Source organism: Peromyscus californicus, unplaced genomic scaffold, assembly GCF_007827085.1.
Source record: "Peromyscus californicus insignis strain IS unplaced genomic scaffold, ASM782708v3 Scaffold_18__1_contigs__length_77618521, whole genome shotgun sequence".
Taxonomy (NCBI): domain Eukaryota; kingdom Metazoa; phylum Chordata; class Mammalia; order Rodentia; family Cricetidae; genus Peromyscus; species Peromyscus californicus.
This window is the reverse complement of record NW_026294480.1, coordinates 64,125,890-64,153,841: the sequence shown is the minus strand read 5'-3', so window position 1 is coordinate 64,153,841 and position 27,952 is coordinate 64,125,890. Positions and strand designations below refer to the sequence as shown.

General features: G+C 39.9%; 1 protein-coding gene across 2 annotated transcripts; it reads left to right on the top strand.

Annotated features, from left to right (window-relative positions):
• The first annotated feature begins 584 nt into the window (after nucleotides 1-584).
• On the top strand, nucleotides 585-27,952 carry Hapln1 (hyaluronan and proteoglycan link protein 1). Of its 2 annotated transcripts, none has more exons than XM_052743641.1 (5): nucleotides 585-695; nucleotides 1,670-1,793; nucleotides 17,536-17,907; nucleotides 21,235-21,537; nucleotides 24,009-27,952. In XM_052743641.1, exons 2-5 carry the CDS (start codon nucleotides 1,694-1,696, stop codon nucleotides 24,296-24,298), a joined length of 1,065 nt encoding a protein of 354 aa, XP_052599601.1. In that variant the 5' UTR covers nucleotides 585-695; nucleotides 1,670-1,693; the 3' UTR covers nucleotides 24,299-27,952. The 2 variants fall into 2 exon arrangements, with proteins under 2 accessions (XP_052599601.1, XP_052599600.1); XM_052743640.1 differs by lacking the exon at nucleotides 585-695 and adding an exon at nucleotides 911-1,084.

Sequence of the window (27,952 nt, the reverse complement as noted above, 5' to 3'; positions counted from 1 at the left end):
ATTATCTCAGTAATATTAAAAACTGCAGACACAAAGTTGCCTCTCTTCTAATTGTTCACCTAAAGCACAGTTTTAGGCTGGAAATGGGCAATATTCATTAGCTTTAATCTTGTGGACAAAGTCATTGGTACAAAAACATAGTTTACAAAATCCTCAGGGAAACAAAGTTCTGAAAATAAGATTAGAAAATCGGGTAGGATTTTGAAGAGAATGCACCTGGCTGCCAATACAAATCAGCCATCTATCCACCATCTTATTCTTCCCGTGACATAATGAAGAGAGGAAATGACAGCATGTATGAAGGAATAAACCCAGAGCATCATGGCAATGGCATCTCTGTGACTGAACTGCAGAGAGGTGTGTTTTCAGTCCCAGAGACCTGGGCAGGTCCCCGTGATGCGGGTGGTGGTGGGGGGCATCAGGCTATAGAGTACACGCCTCCCTCAAGGACCTCCAGGAACAGACAGTAAACTCATTAATATAAGTGTTCCAGGGAGCCAGGCTTTCCTGGAAAAAAACAAATTAGTATGAGAAGCCAGAACTCTGCAATTTCCGTTTTAAAAATAGCCAGTATTATGAAGGCTGCTGTGTGCAGGGGAGCAAAGGAAAGTCCTTCTTGATGTCTGCCTCAGCTTTTAGATTAGAACAGAAACTACACTGAAGTCCTTCCCTGCAAACGCTGCAAAGGATGGAAGGTTTGTATTGCTAGAAATTACTTTCTGGTCCTTCGAGTAACAAAGTTTAGGGGATGCGGTTTTCTGTCCTCTCCTATGGAGTCAGTCTTCGATAAAGGACAGGCAAAGGATGGCTCTGCCTCTTTTGCCTAGGACCAGAGCTGAACCTCCTTTTCTATTTCAGCTCTTCATTTGCCTAATTGCCCTGCGAGCCTGGCAGGGACATTCCCAGCAGGGCTCTGCTGACTGCAGAGACCCTACCTGACACTCCAAGTTGGTATGTCAGCACTTTAGCTTGCAATGAATGAAAAATCAATCAGGATGACTGCAGTGGTGTATCATTCCCAGACCTAATCTAGTTTGTCCAAATTTTCAACTCTGCACGGTAGACCCCAGCAGTGTTTAAGATGGTAAGTGACTGTAGCAAAAGGGCTGCTTCTGCTTGATTTTTTTTTCTTGCCATCCTCTTTTCTATTTAGAACAAGCAAATCTAACCTGCTTAGGAAGGCACATGTGCAAGGAATGATGATGTTAAGGCTCATGCAAATACCCTTGATTTGCTCTGGTCTAAGATTCAGTTCCTAATTAGGCTGGCTGGATAAATATTCATAGAGAGATGTGCCAAATTGCTCTTTTGTTAACTTACACTCCAAACTCAGGGGGTTAATGTTTTAAGAGTGTTTGCCTCCTCACTAAAGCTCCTTCTAACTCTTTGTAAGTCTTCATGCCAAAAGCAGAGTGTTTGAAATTTCCACATTTACAATTCTGCAAAGACAGAGTTAAACACTGTTTGGACTCTGGCTGCTTAAGAGGAACTGAAATTTTTCAAAGCTCGGTCGTCAGCTCTCCAGGGCTGCTACAGTAACTTTCTGAACAGATTGGGTTAAATGTTTTTACAGACCCATTCTATGATGATAAGGCGGCAATAATTTGTGCAGTGCAACACTCCAAAGGGTTCCAAATTTCTCAAGCCTCTTTGTATGTGATCCTCACAGTGGAGAAGGGTCTGAGCTACAAGGATGAAGAGCCTCCTTCTACTGGTGCTGGTTTCGGTCTGTTGGGCTGATCACCTTTCAGACAGCTACACTCCGGATCAAGACAGAGTTATTCACATCCAAGGTAAGAAAGCACAAGTTTCTCGAGGGAGCATCACATGGATTTCCAGGTACTTACAGTGAAATTCGTGGTGTTGGTTCATTTCTGTCTTGCTGCACGAACTTTTCTTTCCCTTTCGGCTAATTAGTAAGCATGCTTCTAGTGCGTGGATGCTCATACGCGAGGGGGACATTGTACCTTGGGAACGACCGAAGTTGGGCATCTTAAGAACATCCAGCTGCAGTGAGTTGGTGCGGTTAACTTCACCTGCAATTGGTATCTTCAAGTAGAGGGGAGTGCGTGAAGTTCATTTAAATGCAATGTGCAGGAGAGAGCAGCAAAGCAGAGGAACTTAGGATGTAAGGTCACTCTGTCTCAATAGTTGCTTAATGATTGAGGGAAGCAATGCAAATAAGGAAAATGCCGAATCAACCATGGGCTGGGAAATAGTAGGTACCCTGTTACAACTGCTGTGTGAAGCTCTCATTCCCATGGACCAATATACTGGCTCTGCATATTTCTGTTGAGCTCAGCTGAATCCTCAGGCAGAGAGCTGTAGCAAGGCAAGTGGCTGCGGTATAATGCAGCTCTTTCGTCAGCCTAAGCTTCTGTTGAGGGACATTCTGCAAAAAGAAAGCTGGGAGACTTATGCAATAAGGAAAGGTAGTCCAAGGAGCAATAGCCTCTCACCTGCCCTTGGGTGCTAAATAATTAAAGTAAGAATTACACAAGATAACAGTTTAAATCGATGCTCTTACTAATTTTAGATAAATTCAGTTTGGGAACCACTGGGAGACATTATAAGTTTGCTAAAAGACATGAAACAGCAAGTTGTAATTTCAAGGTCAAAAGTGGAGCCTCAGGAAACTATGTTTGCTGTTGAAAACCAAGACTTGTAAAGGTCATTCGATAGTGTAAATCTGATAGAAATATTGTCCTGTAAATGTTTTGGCAGTCCAGAATAGAATTTTTAATTAATATGTCTCTGAGTGTAGGCACATCCTTTTTGGTTTTGTTTGCTGCCAGCAACTTTATTTTTTCACTGTGGAAGCATAAAAGGAAATTATATAATCGTAAATTTTCCCTCTGCAAACTGCTGACTCAGCTGTTTCCTTAATGTATGTATTCAAACCAAAGCTCCTGCCCAAAGGCTGTAACGGTTTTACACGCTGAGATTAAAAATGAAGAATAATATTCTTTTAACTTCTAGTGGCAGAACTCAACTCAATGCAAATGGTAATACTGAATCACTAGTAATAGCAACTTTAAATCTAATATAAAGTAGCTTTGTATAACTCTGCTTTCAACTTACAAGATCTACTCAAGTTATAATATAAACCATGCAGTCCTGATAGTCTATATGAAAACCAATGGATAAAAATATTATTTTAAAAATATAATGACATTTATAAACTTATTCATGTTAGGGTAAGTTATTTGAGCAAGAAAAACTCCTGTAGCCCAGCCCTCAAAATCCCATGTGTTCTGTTGAAATTTAGTTAAAGGGGACTCTAGCCCAAGTTACCCGAGTTATTCAAATGATTTCATACACTGTTGGATTCCTTCCAAATGCCTTGATAGTCCACTTCATTTCAATTTGTAAATTCATATCCTTAGAAAGTGTAGGCTTCCCTGGAAGGGTTACTTAGGGCTTTCATGTGATACCATGCCTATATTCGCTGGTAGATTTTAATACTGAAATGTGGCTTAGGTCACAGCGCTGTGGGGTTATTCTCAAAAGTGAACCTGTTCTAAAGCTGTTCTATCTCTACTATTCCACCCTGTTTTTTTCTCCCATCCTTACAGCACTCACATTGAAGTTTCAAGTTACAGAGCTCTGAAAGTCCACGTCCAATTGGCTGTTGTCGTTTCAGTTGTCTCTTAGAATACAAATAAAACCCTCCTAGCACAGTAAGGAACCAGGGAGGGCGAGAGCCTTTGCTGTCCTCATGAAGGACTAAATTCCTTTCTCATGTTCAAACTTTATTTGTAATAACCAGAGGAATTCAAAGAATTGAAACCCTCACAAAATGTTATGAACTATTTGTACTCCAATTATTAAATTGGCTGGCTGAACCTCAAATTACTGAATTATTCCCTATAAGCAGTTTGATTTCACAGAGGTGGAAAAATGTTTAGAATGCACATTATTATTAAAACATATTTTATGTCCCTTATTCATCATTAGTGTTCTGTTTTATAATCTAAATTCCCCAAGCAAGACCAAATTATATTGAATTAATATTAAATATAGTCCTCAGATTCTCCTTAGATGATTCATATAAACACGACATTTGACTGATTTGTCCTTGAGCCTTTCCTGTCACAGTTACCTAAGCACATTTCTGGTGGCATCTTATAGGAATATAGCCATAGAGAAGTTTAATCTGGCAAGAAGGGATGAAAAGAAGAAGGGATGAAGAGGAAGAAAGGAAGAGAGAGAAGGAATGAGGGAGGAAGGGAGGAAAGACAGGCAGGAAATAAAATTCCAAGCATAGAGCATAGATCTCAGTTGGTAAAGTGCACACTGTACAAGGACGAGGACCTGACTCTGAATTCCCCAGTACCCACATAAAAGGCTGGATGTGGAAGCACTTTCCTAACCCCAGCACCGTGGGAAGGGGGATCGGAGACAGATGGATTCCTGGAGCCCATCGACTAGCCAGACTAACCTAGTCAATGAGCTCCAGATTCAGTGAAAGACCCTGTCTCAAAAACATAAAAAACTCAAACAAACAATAACAAATGAAAAAATAATAAGGAGGAGGAGAGACCAAGGAAGACAGCTGATGTCAACCTCTGTCTTCCATATATCTATACACAAGCATCCACACATATACACATTTCCACACATAAATAAACCACACAGACAATAGCACGCACATTCATACACACACAAAGAACTACTGATAACACACACATACACACACACACACACACACACACACACACACACATGCACATACCAACCTCACTTGTAAGCAATCTATTTATTCAAATGTTTGCCGAGCATTGGGCTGCTTTCTCACAGACGGCAGTCATGCTGTTGAAGGTTGAATCATCTCAACAAACTAACTAACACCACCACTAGTGCAACACCAGTGATACAGAAAGAAGAAAACAAAGATGAAATAAAATTGAACATAGAGAGAAAAGCAAGTAGTCACAAAGGGGCACATTTAGAACTATGTATCCAAATTCATTGAAGTTTTTAGCCCATAAAATATAGCTTGTGAGTATTTCTAGGCTTGATATTAGTACCAAACACTGTTATTTTATATTGCTCTGCTAACTGTCAATTAAAACCATGTAGTTTTATACTTTTAGGTACAAAATCTTCCTTTCCAATGGCAACGCGTTTCCTGCGTGCGGAAATTAAAATCTAAGAAAGAAATCAAATTATTAGAAAATACAAAAGAACAGATAATTAACTAGTAACCCTTTTGTTTGGATTGAAACTATATGACAACAAGTATTGACTCAACTAAAGCACTTGCCTAAAATCTTCACAGCATGCTAACTTTCTATTTTACCACCTAATGAAAATAGTTACATTTCTTTATTGTTTCAGCTCTTTACTTAAAAGTAAAGTGAAAATCTGTTATTTTGATCAAATCATTTGGAATAGAAACACTATCAAATTCTAAGAAATTAAAACAGTCACTCAAGGATAATCAAACTAATAGTATCTAAGAAAAATAAAGTCATTATTATAGAAAAATTATTCCAAAATAAAAATACTGAAAAAATAAATGCAATACCTTTATAAACACTACTTCAACCCCTCTAGAAGTGGTGGGACCTGGGAAAATGGAGCCGATAAATGAGGCGGACTAAAGTCTCCTGCACTAGCCAACTTGATTCAGACCATCAGACAATTTACACTCTTGAGAGTTCAGAGGAGTCACGTGAGTAAAGTGTCCAATCACAAGGGCGAGCCACGCGTGGAGGACAAGCCATGTGCAGCAAAACCATGGTTTTCCATAGAGGCATATAAACAGACAACAATAGCCAATTGTAAAGAATAATCTGAAGGAAACTCACTCCTACCCACCACACCTGGGCAGGGCATGAAAGCATAATCCAAAAACAATTCTGTATTCTTGAAGAAACAGAGGTCATAAGACATTTGTCTTGGTTTCTTGGAATTTTCTCACAAGCACTAAGAAATCCCCTCACACGACTCCATTCTTGAACTGTGTTCCCACACAGTACCTCTAGACACATGTAAACTCAGGAATCATTATCCAGTAATCAGTACAAATGGTAGCCATTTTGCCTGGTTTATTTACATACATTGGCTCCTTGGCTTCCTTGTATAGTATAGTCAGTTATTAATCACCACATGTACATACTCTGAGTATATCACTTTATGTTCAAAGTCTGTCCTCTGATGTGTGTTGAACAAAGGAAGTCAAACAAGAATTCACCCTACCTTTTCTACTCTTCACTCAAAAGGAGTATAGATATCCTGAGAAACATAAATACCCCAAATCCACAATGCTTTGCGTATAAAGCCTGTTAGAACAAGAATCAGTTTATTATCGTCAGATGTGTAGACTATGTGAGCAGAATGGAAATGTGGGGAAGAAAGCCTTCACTGTGTTTTTATAAAGCAGTTGAAAGTTTCTAGTGGAGAAGGTATGATTTAAAATGAGACCGGGCCGGGCGGTGGTGGCACACGCCTTTAATCCCAGCTCTCGGGAGGCAGAGCCAGGTGGATCTCTGTGAGTTCGAGGCCAGCCTGGGCTACCAAGTGAGTTTCAGGAGAGGCGCAAAGCTACACAGAGAAACCCTGTCTCGAAAAACTAACTAACTAACTAACTAACTAACTAACTAACTAACTAAATAAATAAATAAATAAATAAATAAAATGAGACCGGAAAAGTAAACAAAAACCAGACTACTGTAATTTTTTGCCATCCAGGATTTCATTTTACTTTTAACCATTGAAAAAATGGTTAAGTCTTAAGCAAAGATATAATCTATTATGACTGCCTCTTACAAAAGACCATGTGGACAACACACTGCAATGAATGGTCCCGGAGTAAATATGAGGTAATCCTTTAAGAATGTGCTGGTTAGTTTCTGTGAGCTTGACAAACTAGAGTCACCTGGGAGGAGGGAACCACTGCTGAAGGATTGCCTCCATCAGATTGGCTTGTGAGTTTGTTTGCAAGACATTTTCCTCGTGAATAATTGACGAGAGAGGATGCAGCTCATTGTGGACAGCGCTACCCCTGAGCAAGTGATCCTGGGCTGTATAAGGAAAGCAAGCTGAATAAGCCACGGAGCAAGCCAGTAACCAACATTCGATGGCTTCTGCTTCAAGCTACTGTATTAAGTTCTTGCTTTGGCGTCCATGGATGATGAACTGCAAGCTGTAAGCCAAACAAATCATCCATAAGTAGTGGATGTAGGAATGCCAGAATTTACTGATAGAATGGATGTGGAGAATAAGAGAAGTATCTTAAACATAACCCATGGGTTTTCTATTGAGTAAATGAATGGCTAATGGAGGCAAGGCCTAGACTGACAGAAATTGATAAAATGGCTTCCATAAAAGAAGAGAGAACTGTTTGGCAGCACAATATATGACCAGAAGGTATATGGATTTGCTAGTTTATAGAGTTAACTATATATGATATTTATAACTGATTATATAGGTCACCACTGTTTCTGGGACTAGACAGGATAACCTGTGGAGGAAGAATACCTAGGCAGAGGCAAGAAGATGCCTTTAGAAAAGGGAGTATACAAAAGACATGTATTCACTCCCAAAGAGGCTGAATCCTGATCTTTAATACATGTGAAGTTTCTCATTTTTAATTCTAAATTGGCATGGTAGCACATGCCCATAATCCCAGAATTTGGAAGACAGAGTCAAATCAAACATCAAGAAATCATGTTCCAAACTTGCCTGGATATAAAGATAGGGGAAAAAAAAAACCTCTTTAAATCTAAATTAGCAGCAAGGGATTATATATAAGTAGACACTTTAATATCAAATATTATTTTTCTAGCCTTTGTAAAAAAAAAAAAAACCCAAAGGCTTGCTGCTTCCCTGCCTGTATCCCCTAGGATGATGCTGGTAAGACCTGTATCCACTGCCCACTAGAATGGGGTGTATGCTCCCAGACTGAATATTGTCCTTTGTACCATATTCTTCTACTATCCAAGCTGTTCCTGTCGTTTTTCTAACCCTTGATCAACCAAAGCATTTGTTTTTGACTTGTGGTGGGGTCATGGCTGGGAGGGAAACAAACTTTTAAGAAGTTAGAATGAAAACTTCTTTAAGTTTGACTTAATCAAACTGGATCAAACTTTGGGAGTCTGATGTCAGACAGTTTACTGCCAGCATATTTAATCACAGTATATTTGGAAAGAAGTTTCCTAGTGTAAAGCAATCCCCTAGGCACAAGGAGGCATAATTACATTGAAACTCAACTCAAAGGAAAGATAGGCTACCTGTGTTAGTTTAATGGCCTAAGGAAGCATCTGGTCAATCTTGGTCATACTGATAGCATAGAGGTCATTGGGCTATTAGCCAGCACTGGTCCTGGTTGTGGGAACTTGGGGGAGCCTCTGGCTATGCAGATAATGTAAGGGTCATTTAGACTACTAGTCACCTCCAGTCCTGGCTGTAAGAGCTTGATGTGGCCTGGCCCAACAGATAATGCAGATCACCAGACAATTAGTCACTTCCAGTTCCCAGCCTTCTGGATGGAAGAACAGGTTTTACATCCTTTCTTTTCAGAAGACAATTCTCCAAGCTTAACATTCCTCATATCCCTGGAGAGCTGTGGGCACAGGACCTTCATCTCCCAACAGACTTGTACTTTCTTTTCTTTCAGCACTAAACTCAATACCTGACCCATCGAGGGCTTAATGATTCATGGTTGTTAGCAAAACAATAAGGTTCCCTAAACAATTTTCTTAGTGCTGTTGTATTACTGTGATATCTATCACATTATGCAATGGTGTTAATCTTCGCAATGCACACAATTAAGTATCCTTTCTGGAAATTATAAATCATTTGACCTTCTACTTCCTCCCAAGAAACTGCCTGACATGTTCTGCATGGAAACAAAGCGATTTGAGTTCTTTTCCTTTGCCACATAGTAGAAGAGTTTCAAAAATTAGGAAATAGGTGGATAATCTCAGATATCAAAGAAAAGAGCACACACTATCGTTCCAGTGTCTTTATCAACTTTGGAACAAAGCCTGGCAGTCAACTCTTGGAAAGCATATTTCTCCTTCTCATTTTTATTAATTCCTTGAGAATTTCATACAATGTGTTCTGATCATATTCATTCCTTCCCCCATGCCTTCCCTACTCACCCAAATTTGTTCCCTCTTTTTTTAAGGCCCATCAAATATAGTGTGTGCTGCCCGTGTATGTACTCCTGGATGCATGGCCTTTACTTGTATGTGGTCAACTTCCCAGGGGCCTCATCCTTAAGAAAGTTGACTCTCCCTTTCCCAGCATCTATCAGCTGCTGATAGATCCTTAGCCAGGGGTAGGACCTCATGGCCATCTCCCCTCTCCATGCTGGGATTTTGTATGGCCCAAGCCTGTACAGGTCTTGTGCATGCTGTCACAAATGCTGTAAGTTCATATCTGCAACTGCCTTTTTGTGTTCAGAAAACATGTGTCCTTAAAGTCATCCACAGCCTCTGGCTCTTCGACATCTTTACCCTCCCTCTGCCACAATGAGCCCTGAGCATTGAGAAACAGATGTCCCGTTTATCTTAACAGTGCCATTGAACACACTGTTGAATTGCCCCAATTTAAACTTTTTTTTTCTGTTTTCCATAATCTTTCTATGATATCCTGATTTATTTTTTCTCAGTCTATATTAATAAGAATTTAATGCTAAATTTTTACATGTTATCCACTGGTCATACAAATAAATTTAACTCTTAAGTTAGCAAAAGTACTAAAAGCATCCCTTGCTCTGAAGCAAGTAACAGACTTCATGGCAGAACGCCAGTTCACCAACCTTGACATTTACAATCAGTTACCTGTATGAAGAAGGATGAAATGTGAACTCTATCACCCCATCTAAGTCTCCCCAGCAGTACTATGTAGATGGCGAGTCTCACTAACATTGACACAGAGTAAGCATCCTGCCCCAGGCAGCTGCTTGTCAGCTGTTGAAGCTGAGATTCACACCCCAGTAGTCTGTCTTTCTTGAGTGCCACACTCTCATGGGAGCCAGATAGACAGCATGTACATTTCTGCACTCTTGTGGGAGGTACTTTTTGAGTGAAGGAATAGGTAAAAAGGGTCGACATTTGATTCCATTCAATGTTGTTCCAACTGTTTAGAACCGTGTTCCAAAGGAAACAAATCACTATGAAAAGTTTAGTCTTGGCCCTTACATAGGCTGCTATGGTGACTTTAATAGGAGTAAGGTTAATAATGATGAATACATCTAAATAAAGATTGTCTGAAACCTACAAAGAAATTGAGGAAGAAGCAGAGAGAAATTGTGTTACATAGAGATAAAGACGAGGTAGGGGGGGAACCTAGTTAATGTTTGACATTCCATACATTTATAGAATAATTTTTAGGCATTTTCACATACCCTATGCCCCCTTATCCTCCTTCTCCCATTGAAACCTTTCCTCTAGACAAGTCCTCCCCTACATTCATGTCTTCCTTCTGTGTGTGACTCACTGAGTTTAATTTGAATTTTTCTGCCTGAGCATGAGTGGAAGGTTATTTACCATAAGTAAGGACAACTTACTAGAGGCTCCACCACGGAAGAAAATGAAACCTCATATTTCATCAACTGTCAATTGCCAGTGGACCAGAAGAGCAGGGTAGAGCCTCCTTGAGGTTGATGGTCCTCAAACGCAGCCTATTAATCACTGCTTTAGAAGATTCAGTGGGGAGACTGATGAGGTGTAGGATTTGGTAAAGTTGAAAACCAGCTGGTAAACACACCAGACACATGCGTCCCGAGTGAATGCTCCTCAGAATGAGTAACTTCAACTGAACACTCAGGTCGGTCAGGCATTAGCAAAGTTCTCTGTATGTTGAGTTTAAGTAAATGTTCATAAGAACCCTGGGATGAAGCTGTCTTCCTCTGTTGTACTGATGAGGAAACTCAGGGTCAGAGGGATTAGGCATCATGCTGCAAGAGGCACAGCCCATATGCTTAACTATTGCCATTACTAGTAAAGAAAGGAGTGAAGACTAATTAACATGGGAAAGGCAAAAGCCCACCAAAAATATTCTATTAGTAAAACAGAGATAAACCATCTCCACTTTTTATGTCTTCCTTACCCTAAAATATGAAGAAAATGGAAATAAAAAGGCAGAATATTTATCAATACCTTAACACAGATTCAGGTGCACATCTCAGAATTGAGGTTTTTGAAATGTAATTCATTTGACTCCATAGAGTTCCTTTGGGCCTCTTGACATCTTGCTCAAGTGGAAAGGCTTGCATTTATTGACAGAAGTGTTTTCAATATTGCCATAAGTTGTTAAATTTAGGATTCAACACAGTGGTGGCATGTGTCTTTACTTTTTACTGTGAAGTTGGCAATAACAATAACACAGCACATGTTCATGATCAGGATCGCCCCAAACCATACTGTCTTTTAGTATCAAACGACATCCCATCACAGTCAATTTAGTCAGAAGACAGGGAGGAAGATGTGTTGAGTTCCTAGGAAGATGCTTGCTCCCTTGCATATCAGCCCAGAAAACGCAGGTCTCAGGAAAAACACCTGCTGCCTGAGAAGACTGTAAAAACATAGCTCTGGATAATTAGCTGGATTAACGAGAAAGAAGTAGTTCTTAGGGAAGGACCAGAGTGTGGGGAGGAGTTGAAATGAAGCAAGGAGCACGATCCTGCAGCTTGTACAATTTGAAGGCAGCGTCGCTGAAGGCAGAGAGACAGCAGCCATCACGACCTGGAAGGGTGATCTTCATTACCCTGTTTCCAGCGTCGGGGCTTTCTTTCATTTATAATTCAAAACTAGACACCATGAGAGTCCTTGGAAACACTGCTTTAAGGAGTAAGGGAAGTGAAATGGAGCATCTTTAAAATCTTGCTTGGAGATATCAGTTTTGTTAAGGGAACAACAAGCTTTCTGTAAAAAAATGTAATACTTTATTTGTAACAACACATCATAATCACATCTGTTGACTGCTTGCATGTTTTTCCTGAGGTGCCACAGACAAGGATTTGGGTTGTTTTCTGTCTGTTTTATTTTTTTAAGGTTGATTACTTATTAAAGAATTTCTCAATTTTTAATTTATTTTCATACGATTGTTAAACATTGTGCATACATAATAAATACACAAAGTTCAAACTTTTCAAAATGTGGACATATGCACACAAACAGACAAACAACCCACCCCACCTCCCAAACACACACACACATTTTTCTACCCTTCCAGAAAGAATTTTTAAAACTTTGTTCAGCCAGGTGGTGGTGGCGGCACACCCCTTTAATACCAACTCAGGAGGCAGAGCCAGGCGGATCTTTGTGAGTTCGAGGCCAGCCTGGGCTACAGAGCAAGATTCAGGACAGGCTCCAAAACTACACAGAGAAACCCTGTCTCAAAACGAAAAAAAACTTTGTTAGGGTCTTTCAAACAACTTGTCAGAAGGCTTCCAGTTTCATCATTGTCTGTGTGTTTGGGATACAAGAAAAATCAGCTTTCTGTTTGATGTGATGGGAAAGGCTCTGAGGAGAGACAACAGTGATGACTGCACAGTGCAGTGGAAGTAGGTAGCGGCACCTCACCGCACACTTGAATGTGACTTAAAAACGTGTAAGTATGTATATGTGTGAATATACATGTATACTAGTGTGTGCGTATTTGTAGTCATATATACTGTATATGTCTTAGCACACACACACACACAAAAAGGTACCAAGGTTTTGTTTTGTTCTGTTTCCTGCAGAGGTGTATATTTTTTTTTTACACCAACCACTTTCCCCTCCCTCTTCTCCTCGTGCTCCCTCTCCCAACCTCCTTCCTACCCTCCCCCACTCCACAACTCAGAAAGGGCCAGGTCTTCCATGGGAGTCAACAAAGCATGGCATATCAAGTTGAGGCAAGACCAGGGTCCCCCCCGCAACACCCGCATCAAGGCTGAGCGAGGCATCTGACCATAGGGAATAGGTTCCAAAAAGCCAGCTCATGCACCAGGCACAGGTCCTGGTCCCACTGCTAGGGGCCCCACAAACAGACCAACCTACACAACTGTCACCCACATGCAGAGGGCTTAGGTCGGGCTCATGCAGATTTCCTGGCTGTCAGTCCAGAGTCCATGAGCTCCCAGGAGCTCAGGTCATCTGTCTCTGTAGGTTTCCCTGTCATGACCTTGACCTAACCCCCTTGCTTGTATAATCCCTCCTCCCTCTCTTCGACTGGCCTCCTGGAGCTTGGCCAGTGCTTGGCTGTGGATCGCATAGGTGTATTTTTAATTCCCATATTTGACTATCTTAAATAAGTGACCACATTTTTTTCAATTGGTCTAAGAAATCTAATATTCTGGACACTGGTATTTCCTATACACCATGGGAGAAAGTCACCTAACAAGACTTGTCATCTTGCACGACTCTCTCAGAGGGACAATCTTTGACTCACAGTCCTTTCTCCTTTTTTGTTATCTGGGTTTCTCTTAACATGAACTTCAAAACAATTACACTTCTAACAGGACTAAGAACAATAGTTTCAAAGCTATGTTTCAACTATTTTTTCTACAATCACTTTGACCTATTGTTTAAAGATTTCATCTAAAGTACATGGCAGATACGAAGGTCATACTGCTTTCATTTGGTGCAGCTGAGTTGACCCTCTAGATTTCACAGCGGTCTGTAAAATAATAATAGGGACCCAGCGGTCCAGTGCATCCCCAGTTGGCGTTCTCGCCATACCCTGCTGTTTCCCCTGGAGTAAGTTATGTGCTTGGAAGGGCATCAAGTCTCTCAAGTCACCTTCACTCACCATCTCTATTAGAAACAAGTAATTTCATACTTACAAGACGCTCTTCACAAAAGCTACTCCCCCACTGAGCATCTTTAATTTCCCAAATTACCTTTATGTTCTGAGTAAACAGCCTCATCTAAGGACAAGGTCTTCAGTTTACTTAAGAGTTTGTGTGACTCCAGAGTGAAGATAGGAACAAAATAAGCACATATATGCAGCATTGTTTTGTTTATTCTTTCATTTTGTTAAGAAGAAAAACAAGAAGTACTGATTCTGAAGATCAAGGTTGAACTTTATACTTTGCTTCCTTATTGCTGTGAGACCTCTGCCCTGTCACTCAAAGGGCTTTGATTGATGCATGAATAGATCAGTCTAAGTTATGATTTAAAACCTCATGGTCAGTGTCAAGTGGTGGAGGCACACGCCTTTAATCCCAGCATTCGGGAGGCAGAAGCAGGTGGATTTCTGAGTTCGAGGCCAGCCTGATCTACAGAGTGAATTCCAGGACAGCCAAGGCTACATTAAAAAAAAAAAAACCCTCTCTGGAAAATACATGAGCAAACAAAATAACTCAAACCTCATGATCAGGTCTGAGATTTTTTTTTTACTTCAGGCAGCACTGTACCTTCTGACATCAGCTCTCTGGCTCCTCTTTGATGCTGTTATCATTTCTTTTTCATTTCCTTGCTTAATGTAGTTCCTGACTGGTCTCGTGATGAAAGCCTGTGTGACATAGAGCCTGGTCACAAGATTAACTTAGGGGTTCTTCTGAAGTAGACAGGGTGGAGCTGATCTATAGCACGACTCTGACAGAACTTAGAAAGCTTCTGACTTGCTAGCCAGGTTTCATTCTTGCATATCTTCTTGTTTGGTAGTAGACTCCTCTCTCCAGCCGTGTTCAGGGCTTTATAATCTGCAGTATACGTCTTCTGAAGTGCAAACCAAAGCCATTGTCAGGGCCGTGCTGGGGTTTGGGTTAGTGAACACTCATGACCGTTCATCACTAAATGTGCTAGGCATCCTTCTTAGAGTTGTTATTGGAATCTCAGGCAATTCACCACTTCCATGGAAAGAAATAAGAACCCTAGACTTCCATAGAGCCTGAGAAGAATGTTAAACCCTGAAATACACAAGTCAGCCTCTGCCCACATGAAATACCACAGAAGCAGTGTTAACAGTAAAGACAGAAAACATAGAAGTCGCAGTCCTTTGTGCAAGAGTTTCGTTCTTTGCTCTGTAATTTATGAAACAAGACCTTGGATTCATCCTGAAACATATTACAATTGCACCATACCCTCAAATTCCCAAGTCCTCTTGAAAAACAGGTTGACTTTGATATATTATTTAGTCTTTTACCTGCTTGGCTCAAAAACATTACAAGTAGTTGATACTGAATATCTACAAGTGTGAAATTTTTGCTTGGCACTAGGCAGTGTTCTAGTATTCTAAGATATATTGAGTAAAACCTGTGCAACAGAAACCCAGTAGTTAATGCCACGTGCTATATTCTGATAGTGTTCTAAGTGTTTCGTGTGTGTAAGCTTGTCTACTGTATGATAGCTTTACTATTCCTAATTCATCTGTAAGGCAAGGAGTTTAAGGAATACACAGCTGGCCCAAATAGAAAGGTTATATATTGACACAGTGAGACTAGACCAGGGTCTCTATCACATGAAAAGCCCTCTTCCTTGGTACTCCTGTGCCCTTTATCTTTGCATGCTGAGTATTGGTTTTAACTTTAAATTGAACAACTTGGACAAATCATAAAACTGAGGCCTCTTGCAAAAATGTGCAGTGTTTTTATTTATACTCAAAGCCCAGCATGCCATAAAGTCCAGGTGTGTCCCTCAAACACTAGCCATCAATGTCCCCTATGGTCATTGGTGAGCATGGTTAGTCAGAGCATCTTTTCCTCCCCTGAGAAAGATGGCCAGAGATCTTTAGATAGAATTTAGATACAGACCTGGGATATTGAGTGGGGGTATGTATGTGTATATGTATATGTATATCTATATGTGGGATGGAGTAGAAAGGAGATTTGTCTCTTTTATCTTCAGATTCTCTTGTGCTAAATGAGATAATGATTGGAATATATACAAATGTTTAGTGAACTGTGTTTGTGACTCATTTTAACTAACTACTCTCGAAAGTCATTATTGTCAGCTGGCATTATCTATTGAAAATGAGAACATTGATGACTTTGTTACACTTTCAGTTTTTGAGGATTGGGACTCATATCATAAATGCAATGATATGCTAAATTTTGAATATCAATTCTGATCACAGTAACATCAGGCTACCTGATTCTATATATTTTTATGTTGAATCAGAACCTATTGTATGTGTGTTATTAAGTTTTGAGCTCTGTCTCAAGGTAAGTGGTTACTCTTCCAGGTGACTTGTACATCTTGTGATTTGTACATCTTAAAAGATTCATGGTGAAGGACTGTTCAGTAGCAATTGTCCTAAGGGTGCAAGGACTGACTGCCAAGCTATATAAAAGGAAGGTTTTATAGTTTGGAAACTGTGTGTAGGCAAGAGGTTTGCTTGTCCTAGAGTTCTTACACCTTCCCATTTTCACATCTCAAGAATCCTCAATAGAATGTGTCAAGGTCAAAAACATAAAGTGCTAACCAGGGAACCCCAGGGAAAGCCAAGATCTGAAAATAACATCTGGCTTTCTAAAAGCAAAGGCCCTGCTGACTTGGCAACTTATATTATTGTGGTGCTCTTTGGAAAGCCAGGAAGTCCTTGGAAGGTGAAGGCAGGAAACCACAGGGCAAGAACAATAAAGATGGAAGTGGTAAGTGTAAAACAAGGCTAGAGAGAGGGGGGGAGGGAGAGAGAGAGAGAGAGAGAGAGAGAGAGAGAGAGAGAGAGAGAGAGAGAGAAGAAACAGAGAGGGAGGAGGGAGGCAACCAAAGGGAACAAAGACTGAAATAGTTACTTGGTGTTAGAAAATAAGTATAATTTTCAGCAGACTTGAAACTTCTGCATTTTGAAGAATGTATCTCAAAACTTAGTGGAGTTAAGCATTAAGCATTAATACTACCCTTCCGATGCCCAGCCTCAGCTGAAACGGGATGTATAAATGTGGCCTGAAGTGCTTTAGAGCAGCATGGTACAGATGTGCACATAAATGGAAAACATAATTGCAAAAGTACTTGCATGTGACCTTAATGACAAGATGCAAGTGAACTGTGTCTCTTCAAAGTTTTTCTCCCAGTGTATTTCAGACTCGCTGCACTAGAAAATCTAGCTGGACTTATTTAGCCTTAAAAGATTTGGGGTTCGCTGGGCGATGGTGGCGCACGCCTTTAATCCCAGCACTTGGGAGGCAGAGCCAGGCGGATCTCTGTGAGTTCGAGGCCAGCCTGGGCTACCAAGTGAGTTCCAGGAAAAGGCGCAAAACTACACAGAGAAACCCTGTCTCGAAAAACCAAAAAAAAAAAAAAAAAAAGATTTGGGGTTCATTCTGATGGCCAGGGAACTCTGTCTGTCACTTCCCTTGACTTTGCGTCTACTTTCCTGGTTTTTAAATAAAGAAAAGTGGAATTAAAACAATATTTAGAATTTTCTATAAAACCATTAAACCATTAATATTGTTTGAATCCCATAATTTATAATGATTGTTGTGCATATCATCCCCAGCTTTATAGTGGCTTACAGACACCTTCTGTCTAATCACAGAGAATGGTATATTCTCTGTCAGATAGCCCTTTTTATCATATAAAAAAGTCTAAAAGCACATGAAATTATTTTCTGCCTCTCCATCCTGCTTTTTTGTTGTTTTTGCTGTTATAGCGGAAAATGGCCCCCGCCTCCTCGTGGAAGCAGAGCAAGCCAAAGTCTTCTCACACCGAGGTGGCAATGTGACACTGCCGTGTAAATTTTACCGAGACCCTACAGCATTTGGCTCAGGCATCCACAAAATCCGCATTAAGTGGACCAAGCTAACTTCAGATTACCTCAGGGAGGTGGATGTCTTCGTTTCCATGGGCTACCACAAGAAGACCTACGGCGGATATCAGGGCCGTGTGTTTCTGAGGGGAGGCGGAGACAATGACGCCTCGCTGGTAATCACAGATCTCACCCTGGAGGACTACGGAAGATACAAGTGTGAGGTGATTGAAGGTCTAGAAGATGATACCGCTGTGGTAGCATTAGAGTTGCAAGGTAGGTATTCATGAGGCATGTTAAACTGTAAAGTTATAAATAATTAGCCACTACCCCTTTGTTTTAATGAGGATAGCATGTGGTGGTTCCCATAGTAATGTGAGGACCCGAAAGTCTATGCCTAGCAAATTTTTATTCTTTTGTGGTTCGGCAGTCTGCAATTAATTTCAGCTTTCATGTTTGAGATGTATGCACAATACTTCTATGCAAAATTGAAGCTATTTACAAGGAGAAATGTGCAATGAAACTGAATTAATAATTTTTGGAAATAGCCTTATGCCATTCAAAACTTAAAAGCCATTTTTTAGTTATTGAGAAATTCAAATTAGATTCTTTTTTATTTGCTTCTAAAATTATCTCCATTTCAAGCTAATGGTAAGATTTGTAAAGGACATCTGCAGTACAATACATGTAATTGTATTCTGCAAAATGGCTTTAAAAGTTACTTTAGCAGAAAAAGTAACCTCTGGGTTTACTTAAATATTCTTGCAATGAAGTAATTCTTTTAATGGCCCAGGGTCTTTTAGACACCAAATATCAAATAATAGAGGTGTTTTGGGAGGATTTCTATTTTTTGAATATATTACACTCAGTAGGTTCAAAGGTCAACACGTGGACAAGGCTACACAAGAGAACGTGTCCTTACCTCCATCTCCCTTCTCGGTCATCACTCTAGGCAAAGGTCTGAGCTGAGAGTTTCTCAGACAGTTCAAGGCGCCTTATTTTCAGGAGTTTCACCCTTGTTCTACACCGAACAGTGAAAATGGCTGCGTTGGTGGATGGTTTCCCTCACAGAATCACGGATCTGTGTTTGCTAGAAGCTTTTATCCCCTCCTAGGACACATTTGTGGCTTTTGAAAATGCTAACACTGAGCACTGGCCCTCCTGAATCCCACAAGGGTCCATCAGCATATAGAGATTCACTGGTTTCATCTCTCCCATAAAATCCAACGTGAAGCTCCATGGCTTCAGAACACATATTCTAACTCTAAAGAAGTTCGGTGAGATGGACAGACTATTAATGAGATGTAGAGACTGTGGGTCTAGTTAATCCTGGTATGGGATGCTTTTTACCTTCAACTTTTTTTAAAAACAAAGTTAATAATTAAATTTTTACAGAAAATAATAAAATGGTAACAAAAGGCATGTGACTTTATAAAAAGATTGTATGACATTATGTTAAAATAGAAAGCAACTTAAATATAAATAAAGTATACTGGATTTGGAACTGAATCAGTCGTATTGCAGATAATCTCGGACTCATGGAAACTTTTTTACTGCCCGTTAGAAGCACCATGACACATGACAAATGATAGTGAGTTTAAATCCAAACGGTTTTCTGGGTCTTTAAAGTCATTACAAATTCAAGTATCCTACATTTCCCACTGTTTCCATCATGAACCATGTGGAAAAGAAAAGGTCACATAAATAGATTCTATCTCCAGATAAAGATGTTGGGAGGTTTTCTGCCGCTTGAGTTCCAGCTACCAAGAGAATCATTGCACTATAGATTATTTCCCTTCTTGGGGACACATCTGGGATTGCTAAGTAAAGAGAACAAATGGCATGGGGTACAGAGAGCATTGTAACACTTCCGTTCTGGGGTACACGGTGGTCCCAGCTGAGTGGGGGCAGAGCATCCTTAGAACCATCTCCAGGCTCTTCTTCCCCCTTAATGCAGCAGAAGTCAAAGGTTTTCCTTCTTCTGTTGGCTCTGATCCAGCTGATGGATCCCTCAGCCAAGAACCTGAGAAGGCAGAGTGAGATCAGAAAGCCTTCTTGGATCCTCGCCTGGGGTGACCTGGGCCAGCTGGACTGGTCTAGAGGGACAAGGGACGAGACTTGGTTTAAAGCCTCAGAATCCTCTTGTAGAAACGTCCAGGATAATTTAGAAAAGAACACACTGGCCATGATTGGTTGTTAGGGAACTGTGCATCATCTTGAATAGAATGTGCAGTTTTGTAGCATGCAACTTAATGCCCATACAATTAGTGGGCCAGTGGGACAAAGTGCCTTCATTCCATGTGTTAAGATACTAAGTAGTTGGAATAATATTTCTAAGAATGCTTGCTCTGGGTTATCTTTTATTAACTATGGGGTAGACACTTTGACAGATGTCTTCCTTAATATGCAGGAAATGACACAATTCTGGATACTTATCTTGGGAATCCATCCTTAAAAAAAAACTATGTGGGATGTGAGACAGCTCAACCCTCCACCCCAATAATGATTTGACAAAAAGAAATACTTTTGAGACACAGTCAAACACCAATCGATGCTCTTTGCATTTACTAGGGGATTGTTCACTGAAATACTCGACTCTTCAGAACTAACCAGTTAATGGATGTTTGCTCTGTGCTCATCTTGCATAGCATAAGTTTAAGGAAGCAATTTTTTTTCATCCATTTATATTGAGAGCATTTTCAAAACCTCGGTTTTAGTTTGTAATATGACATATAAATAGAGAAGCCAAAACTGGAACCCATTTTCAGGTCCCTTCCATGCAGCACCTCTCTGTTGCAGGGAGATGGGCCTTTATTTCTCAATCAACTTTGCTTGCCTGGCCTTTAAATAAACAATACTGGAAATGTTTTAAGTAAAATCCCTTATTTTAGCGCTGTTTCAAGGGCAGGGAGCAACAGTTAAGGAATGTATTGAAAGTTGAAACCAAGAGTTATAATACTTCGCATGAGGTATGCCTCACTACTTCAAGTTTCTCCAAATAATAATCCCAAGGAGACAGTCACTTACTTGGATGGTTTTAGGAGCACATGTAAAAGTAGATAGTCACTCATATTTGAAGCATTCAACATATGTCTCTAAGTGTTGAAGAGTATATGAAACTACTTGCTAACTCCATAACAGTAATGACTGAAAAACACTGTGAATTTTTAAAAAATACCATGTGCCCAAGCACTGCATCCCCCCACCGCCTGTGCTATTACCACTGAGTTTTTTCCTTCCCAGAAAAGTTCCACAGTGTCTGTGCTAGGGTTTGTAACCAGTAGCAGGAGACATGTTTCCAAGACACTGTTTTAGACACTGTAACCCATGGCTGCCTCTCTGTCAGAAAGGAGAAATTTTGAGCATAAGTTGAGCTCTTGGCAGTGGAAGCAAGTCACTGAAGTTATCAATCCAAGTAACAAACAGCAAATTGTGCGATGCTTGGGACAAAGTGTGTGCCGTGGAAAGGGGTTGTGAGAGACCACTGAAACCTGACCAAAACCTAGCTCATCTGGAAACCCCGCTTTCCCCCCACACTCGTCTGTACATGGATGTGCTCAGGATCCTATCACTGATGACCTTTCCCTTCTCTTCTTTGGACAGGTGTCGTGTTCCCTTACTTTCCACGGCTGGGGCGCTACAATCTCAACTTCCACGAGGCGCGGCAGGCTTGTTTGGACCAGGATGCTGTGATTGCGTCCTTCGACCAGTTGTACGATGCCTGGCGGGGTGGACTGGATTGGTGCAATGCTGGTTGGCTCAGTGACGGATCTGTGCAGTACCCTATCACCAAACCCCGCGAGCCCTGTGGGGGCCAGAACACAGTGCCTGGCGTCAGGAATTACGGGTTTTGGGACAAAGATAAAAGCAGATACGATGTTTTCTGTTTTACATCCAACTTCAATGGTAAGATGAGATGGTAGCTACGCTGCCTTCCTTTCTATTCCAGAGAACAAGTTGTCTTAAAACACTGTTTGGATTTGGGTGATAACTTCGAAAAACAAAACCAAACAACAAGAAAAAAAAATCAACCATTTAAGGTATTACTGTATTTTAAAAGGATAGATAAAATGTTCTTGAATCTTGAATGTCATCATTTTTTTAACTGCCTACATAAATCAAACAAAAAACGGCCTACCTCTGGTCCTCCTACACTTTAACCATCCTGTTTTTATGAAGCACTTGAAGCTGTCATGTGGTACACATTTCACATTGCCTCAGGATGCTATCCCTGCACCCATTACTCTATGCTGAAGGAAGGAGCTTCCCTGCCATACATGCCCTCCCTTGCCCAGTCACAATATTACGATCAGCAAAGTTCAGGCCAAAGGAGGAAATGAGTGAGACAAAGAAAGCCCTGTCAGCATCAGAAGAGAAAGGTGGGGGAAGGTTCCACAGCATAATGACTGATTTTTGCATTCTTCCCACTCCCAGCCCTTTGGGTGTGCTGTCCTGAACATCATCTTCAAGACCTAGCACAAAATGAAAATGTAGGAGCCTTTGTTCAAAATTTATTAATAATAGCACAAGCCTGTAATCCTATCATTTGGTAGGCTGAGGCAGGAGGTTCGTAAGTTCAAGGCTAGCCTGAGCTATTTAGTGACACTGTCTCAAAGAAACAACGGTAAAAAAAAAAAACAAAAACAAAAAACACCAAAAGCGTTTTAAGACTACAGAGCATTAAAACAAACATAAGACCTTCTATTTAGCCAGAACAAATGCACAAGTCACATGCCTGTGAATCAAGATTTGAGCCCAAAGTTTTATACTTAGGGTCCCTGGAAATAGATTCAGGAGGAAGCAAAAAGGAATGGGTGGTCACTATGCTATCTCTGTTTAAAAAGAAAAAGAAAAAGAAAAAGAAACAAAGAAAGAAAACAGATGGGAAGCCATTTTGCTTTGCCGACCACATGGTCACTGTTGCCCAACAGTTTTGAATGTTGTAGCTCTAGCCATCACAGTACTGAAGCCATTCACGGTGTTGAACAGATGGATGTGTGTCCCAGGCAAACTGCATTCCAAACATGTAGAGGTCAGACTTGAACTGACGTACTGTGGTTTGCTGATTTGTGTAGCTGGCAGACTGAACTCTCTAGTTAATGAAGGTTGCTGTGGCTTTCCCACTTATTCCAGATCTCATTAGCTTAGGGTAGAAAGAACTGGTAGCATTAGTTTAGGCTTTGACCGCCTGTTTAGGAGTCGGGAGACATCTCAGTTGTGAAGCACTTGCCTCCCAAACAGAAAGAACTGTGTTCAGTCCTGAGAACTCACACTAAAATGCCAGATGTACAGGGGTGCACTTATAACCCCAGCAATGGCGAATCAGAAACAAGGGGATCCTTGGGACTCACTGGACATCTAGGCTAGTTTAATGAAAGGCCCCATATCAAAAGATGTAAACAGCATTTCTGAGTATGACACCAGGGTTGTGCCTCTCGCTGCCACATGCATGCAATCAAAACCATAAACAAATGAGCACATACACATGGACATTAATTACAGTACATGATGTGTCTGATAAGAAAAGATGATATTATACTTGAAACTAACATGACTGAGAGAATATTCAGTGTGTGCCGCTTCAGTCAATTGAGGATACATTTTGTGCATGTTATCATATTTCATCATGCTAATGGGATCTCAGTAACTGATACTGCAGTAAGTGGTTGAAAGTAGCAGTGTCCCTATGCAATGAAGAAGCAGCATGATGTCAGGCTTCAAATGATGGAAGTTTTAAAACATCAACAAACCCCGGGGCTCGAAAGGGAGGGCAGGCCCGGTTTGCATTCAGTGAGAGTATCATGGATGGCGAATGACTTCCTGTGTTTGATGCATTCTTATGCTGTAGGCTTTGGTTGAGAATAAGGTCTTATTGATACCTGTAATGAAAAGAACTTGAGGGCTTTTGGTTTTCTTAAATGGACTTTTATGTCAGGAATGCTTTTTGATCCTTTCACATTCAAATTTTGCCTCTCTAGAAACTTGTACTGGGGTTCAGTCTTGCAACAAGTAGAATTTAAATAGCCCTTCTTCCAGCGTGATAGTCTGTCTTCCCTAGAACTACAGAAGGGCTCTTTCAGTCTCTAATTAGCTAACAGAAACTGCATCTGCCATTGGACTTTTCTTTTTAATGCTGTACAAGGGCATGTGGGCGCACACGCCAAGAAGCAAGGGGGAAGTGAATTTATTTAATCTAGAGTGACCTATTAATATGACATTTAGATGGCAATGCTATGACATTTAGATGGCAATGCTATGTTCTCCGAATTTCCGACGTTGCTCTGCATCTCCTGTCATTGAGAAGCACTTGGCCTTGGCTCCTTCCTTCTCTGTGGCCCTGTCACAGGCTGGCTGACTCTCTCTCCTTCTCTCCGCAGGCCGATTTTACTACCTGATCCACCCCACCAAGCTCACTTACGACGAGGCGGTGCAAGCTTGTCTCAATGACGGTGCTCAGATTGCAAAAGTGGGCCAGATATTTGCTGCCTGGAAGCTTCTGGGCTACGACCGCTGTGATGCTGGCTGGCTGGCCGATGGCAGCGTCCGCTACCCTATTTCTCGGCCAAGAAGGCGCTGCAGTCCTACTGAGGCTGCAGTGCGCTTTGTGGGCTTCCCGGATAAAAAGCATAAGCTGTACGGGGTCTATTGCTTCAGAGCATACAACTAACTTTGATGGTGCCCTAGAAAGAGTCGGTTCTCGAGTCAGAGGGAACGCGTGAAAGGTCTTTTGTTTTCGTTCTTGTTTTTAATATGAACTCATGCAAGTTACCAAAACTGTGATAACCCTTTTCCACTTACTGTAAAGAGTCGTTTTTATAAGGCCAGATCAGTCATTTGTTTTGTAAAGCTATCAGTCAATGTATATTATAAATTAATATAAGTATAAGGGAAGCTAAAAACGGGCTTCAGAGCCTGTGTTATGTATGCTACATCATCCCAACAAAATGCCATTTCATGAACGGGGCATGCAGTAGGCTGAGGATAACCAGGATTGTGTTAGGGGAAATCAGCAGCGACTTACACAAGCACAAATTTTACATATTTCTACAACTTTGAAATGCATTTCGCTGAACAAATTAGAACAACAAATTTGAAATACAGGCCTCTTTACAGAAACTGGGATTCTGGGAGGTGCAAAAAAAAAAAAAAAAACAAAAAACAAAAAACCTCAGTTTCACAAGGGAACAATGGACAATTTTTCTAAAAGTTAATACTCCAAGTCTCCAGTATACAAAATAGTTTACTATTTAAAATTCTACCTTTTTGACTAAAAAGAAAACCATATAGACTCAGATACATAATAATAAAACCAGAGTTAGAACTCCTAGGGCAACCCATTTATATGAAGTAGAGACTTAACATACACAGATATTATTTTACCAATGAGAGATTGCTACCTTCTAATTGAGATTACCTATCAGAAAGAATTGTTCTATCATTTTTGAGTAGCTTCATTGAGTTATATTTAAATTCTAAGGGATCTTTGCTAAGCAGTATTTAGAATTTACTCAGGGCAGTTGAAAAGATAAACTGCTGGACAGAAAACATATAAAAATGTAGCAGCTTGATTTTATGTTAGCTTATGAAACATTATTGTCCTATAAAAATAACTTTAAACTATTTAATATTTCTTTCTTATTTACATTCCATAATGAAAATCATCCAATGAATGAATAACAACTCTACACTTGTTTAACTAAGAAATCAAGATTCAACTTCCAAAATTGTGTTCTTGTTTGTATACATAACACAAACCCCAAATAGGACCTGTGTTTAGGAGGGAAAATTTAAAAAAAAAAAAAAAAGGCTCTCCAATAGAAAATATAGTCACTGTCAGTTTCCTTTCTGGTTCTCATTTAGCAGAAACAAAATACCAGAACTCACACTGAACACTTTACACCTTCAAGCTTTAAGTGAACAGTTAAGTCCAAACTCAGAACAATGACTTTCAGTATTAGCAACTCCAATCTTAAATAAAGCTTTCTTTTTATGACTGCTGAGACCCCACAGGGACCAAGATTTGTATTCAAGTAATTTTCTGATTTCCCATTGTTTCACAGTGAATTCTGGTGAGTGGACCTTAGTATAACAATCCAAGTACAAGCATAGCTGGTGTGCTGTCATCAATGTTTTCAATGTAGATTTTCCCCCCAATGAATATGAGTAAATAAATCTGTTTCCTGAATTGACCGTGGTTGCATTTAAAGCTCTGTAATAACTGTAATAAATTTGCTCTATAAATATAGAGGCATGTGTATGGAAGGTATAGAGCAGTTGGAAGTCCATGGAACCATAACTATCATGATATAGTATCTAGATAAAATATTGTAAGTAAAACTAGCTCCTTTCTTTCAGATGCTTTAGCCTTAGAGCATGAGGATACAGTTTTAAGTTAGGATATGCAAATTATACAAGACTATAAATCCAAAGAGATGAGGCGACTTCAGGCAAACACCGCTGATTGAACTCAGACTTCTAAGCTAAACACAAGTTAAAGATGCCGAATGGTCTAGAATATAATGAATATATTATTTAAGAAGGAGACTCTGACCAGCTCATGGGAAGGGATAAGCTCTTTGGAGGAAGACCATACTTGAACAATCATTACCTATATTTTAAGAATTTTGTCTGAAATGCAAGTAGGAAAATTTTATGGTGAAGTGGGTGCATTCCTTTCGGTTAGCGTCATAGGACTAAACATTTAAGCACAGTAGCATTTCTTAACTTTTGAATACTTAGTATAGGAAATGGTGCTGATCAAAATCTCCAAAGTGACTGTTAGCTGACTTACATCTATACCAACTGCTTATCATTGTCCGTTCTTGAAAAAATCCTCGAATGAACACTGCTGGGCAGAGTTTTTAACTTCTGATTTCACACAAAGGACCAGAATCCTGTGCCCTCTGAACTCCTCATTGAAAAGGGGTCTTTTAATGTTCTCATCTCACTGTTTTATTCCACCAAATATCTATTTTCATACTTCATATCTCATTATGAATGTTTTCAAGAGAAAAAAATTGTCTTAGCACAATTCCTAGCAGAAAGCTGACATAACACTGTCTAATTCAGAAATCACTTTGTAGATTTCAAGGTTCCCAGAGTACCAAAGGAAGATGATAGATTACAAAATGTTTCCATCATATTTTATCTTATGGCCCATATAAAGAACAAATTATATCTACACATTTTACTGAGATTCCCTCCTTCCATTTGAAAACTCTAAGCCAAAAAGAACCAATTCACATAAAAATACAATACAGGGATGAAGATAAGTTGTCATATTAACACTGGAAGCCATCTTTTAATGACTGCTGCCATATTTTGTCACAGCAACTTTTAGCCAAATGTAGTATTTGTAAATTTAAAATTTCTTTCCTATAAAGGGGGCCGGCACCTGTTAGTGTTGTTTTATGCAGTACGATGGTTGCTTGCTATTGTGGCAATTAGTAGACTCAATAAGATTCCAATTTGGTTGCTGGCAGCCATACTGGGTTTCTTGACTTCAGTACTCCTAAAAACACACTTTTGTCATGGAGTAGCTGACCACTAAAGAAGGGAGGATTAGAAGGGAATCAGTCATCAGGTTTGGTTTAACTTGTTTTTTTTTTTTTTCTTTTATTTGTGTCATTTTGGTTTTGCATAGAATACTTAGAGAAAAATCAATTGACAGCTGACAAATTTTTTGAGAAGTTAACTGTGTCATAGCTCATGACTGCCAGAACAGCACTATACAAAAAAAGTTATAAATAATACAGAAATCATTAAGCCACACAGTTAGAAGAAAAGTCAATATTTAAATGTGTTTAGTAGCTACAAAGTACAAGTTTGAGGAGAACCAATCTGTATTACAAAAAGACTGTTTTCATTTTCTGTAAGATAAAATGAACTGGTAACAAACATTAAAAGTCAATTTTGCTTTATTACTACAGTATTATTTGATTCTTCTGACTCAAATAGAATCAGCCATTTTTCTTTGGGTTAAACCTGGTATATATATCATGAAATGGTCTGTTGCTGGTGCAATGCTTTGAATGAAAACACACCAGTAAGTTAGAGCTTTGACATTCGAATGTTAAAGAATACTTCAGAACTTCCCATACTCATCTGGAATACATTAAACAGCCTTGAAGAAAAACAATCTTCCAAAAGAGAGGTCAGTTAAATCTCCTTTTAGTGTGTAAACTCTTTCAAAATGAGGGGTATCGTTTTCATTCTGTCATTGTTTTTCATATATTTTTAATCTTGTTATAAACAAAGTCTGTGAGGCAGGGTGAAAGATCCTATGGAGGTCCTTAGTCCCCAAATAAAAGTAGTTAAACCA

Bases quoted from the DNA above. Each gene is read 5' to 3' on its own strand.
- Hapln1 (XM_052743641.1), top strand. From the start codon at position 1,694: ATGAAGAGCCTCCTTCTACTGGTGCTGGTTTCGGTCTGTTGGGCTGAT. The intron at 17,908-21,234 runs GTAGGTATTCAT...TTCTTTGGACAG, and splicing joins GGTAGCATTAGAGTTGCAAG to GTGTCGTGTTCCCTTACTTT. The intron at 21,538-24,008 runs GTAAGATGAGAT...TTCTCTCCGCAG, and splicing joins TTTTACATCCAACTTCAATG to GCCGATTTTACTACCTGATC.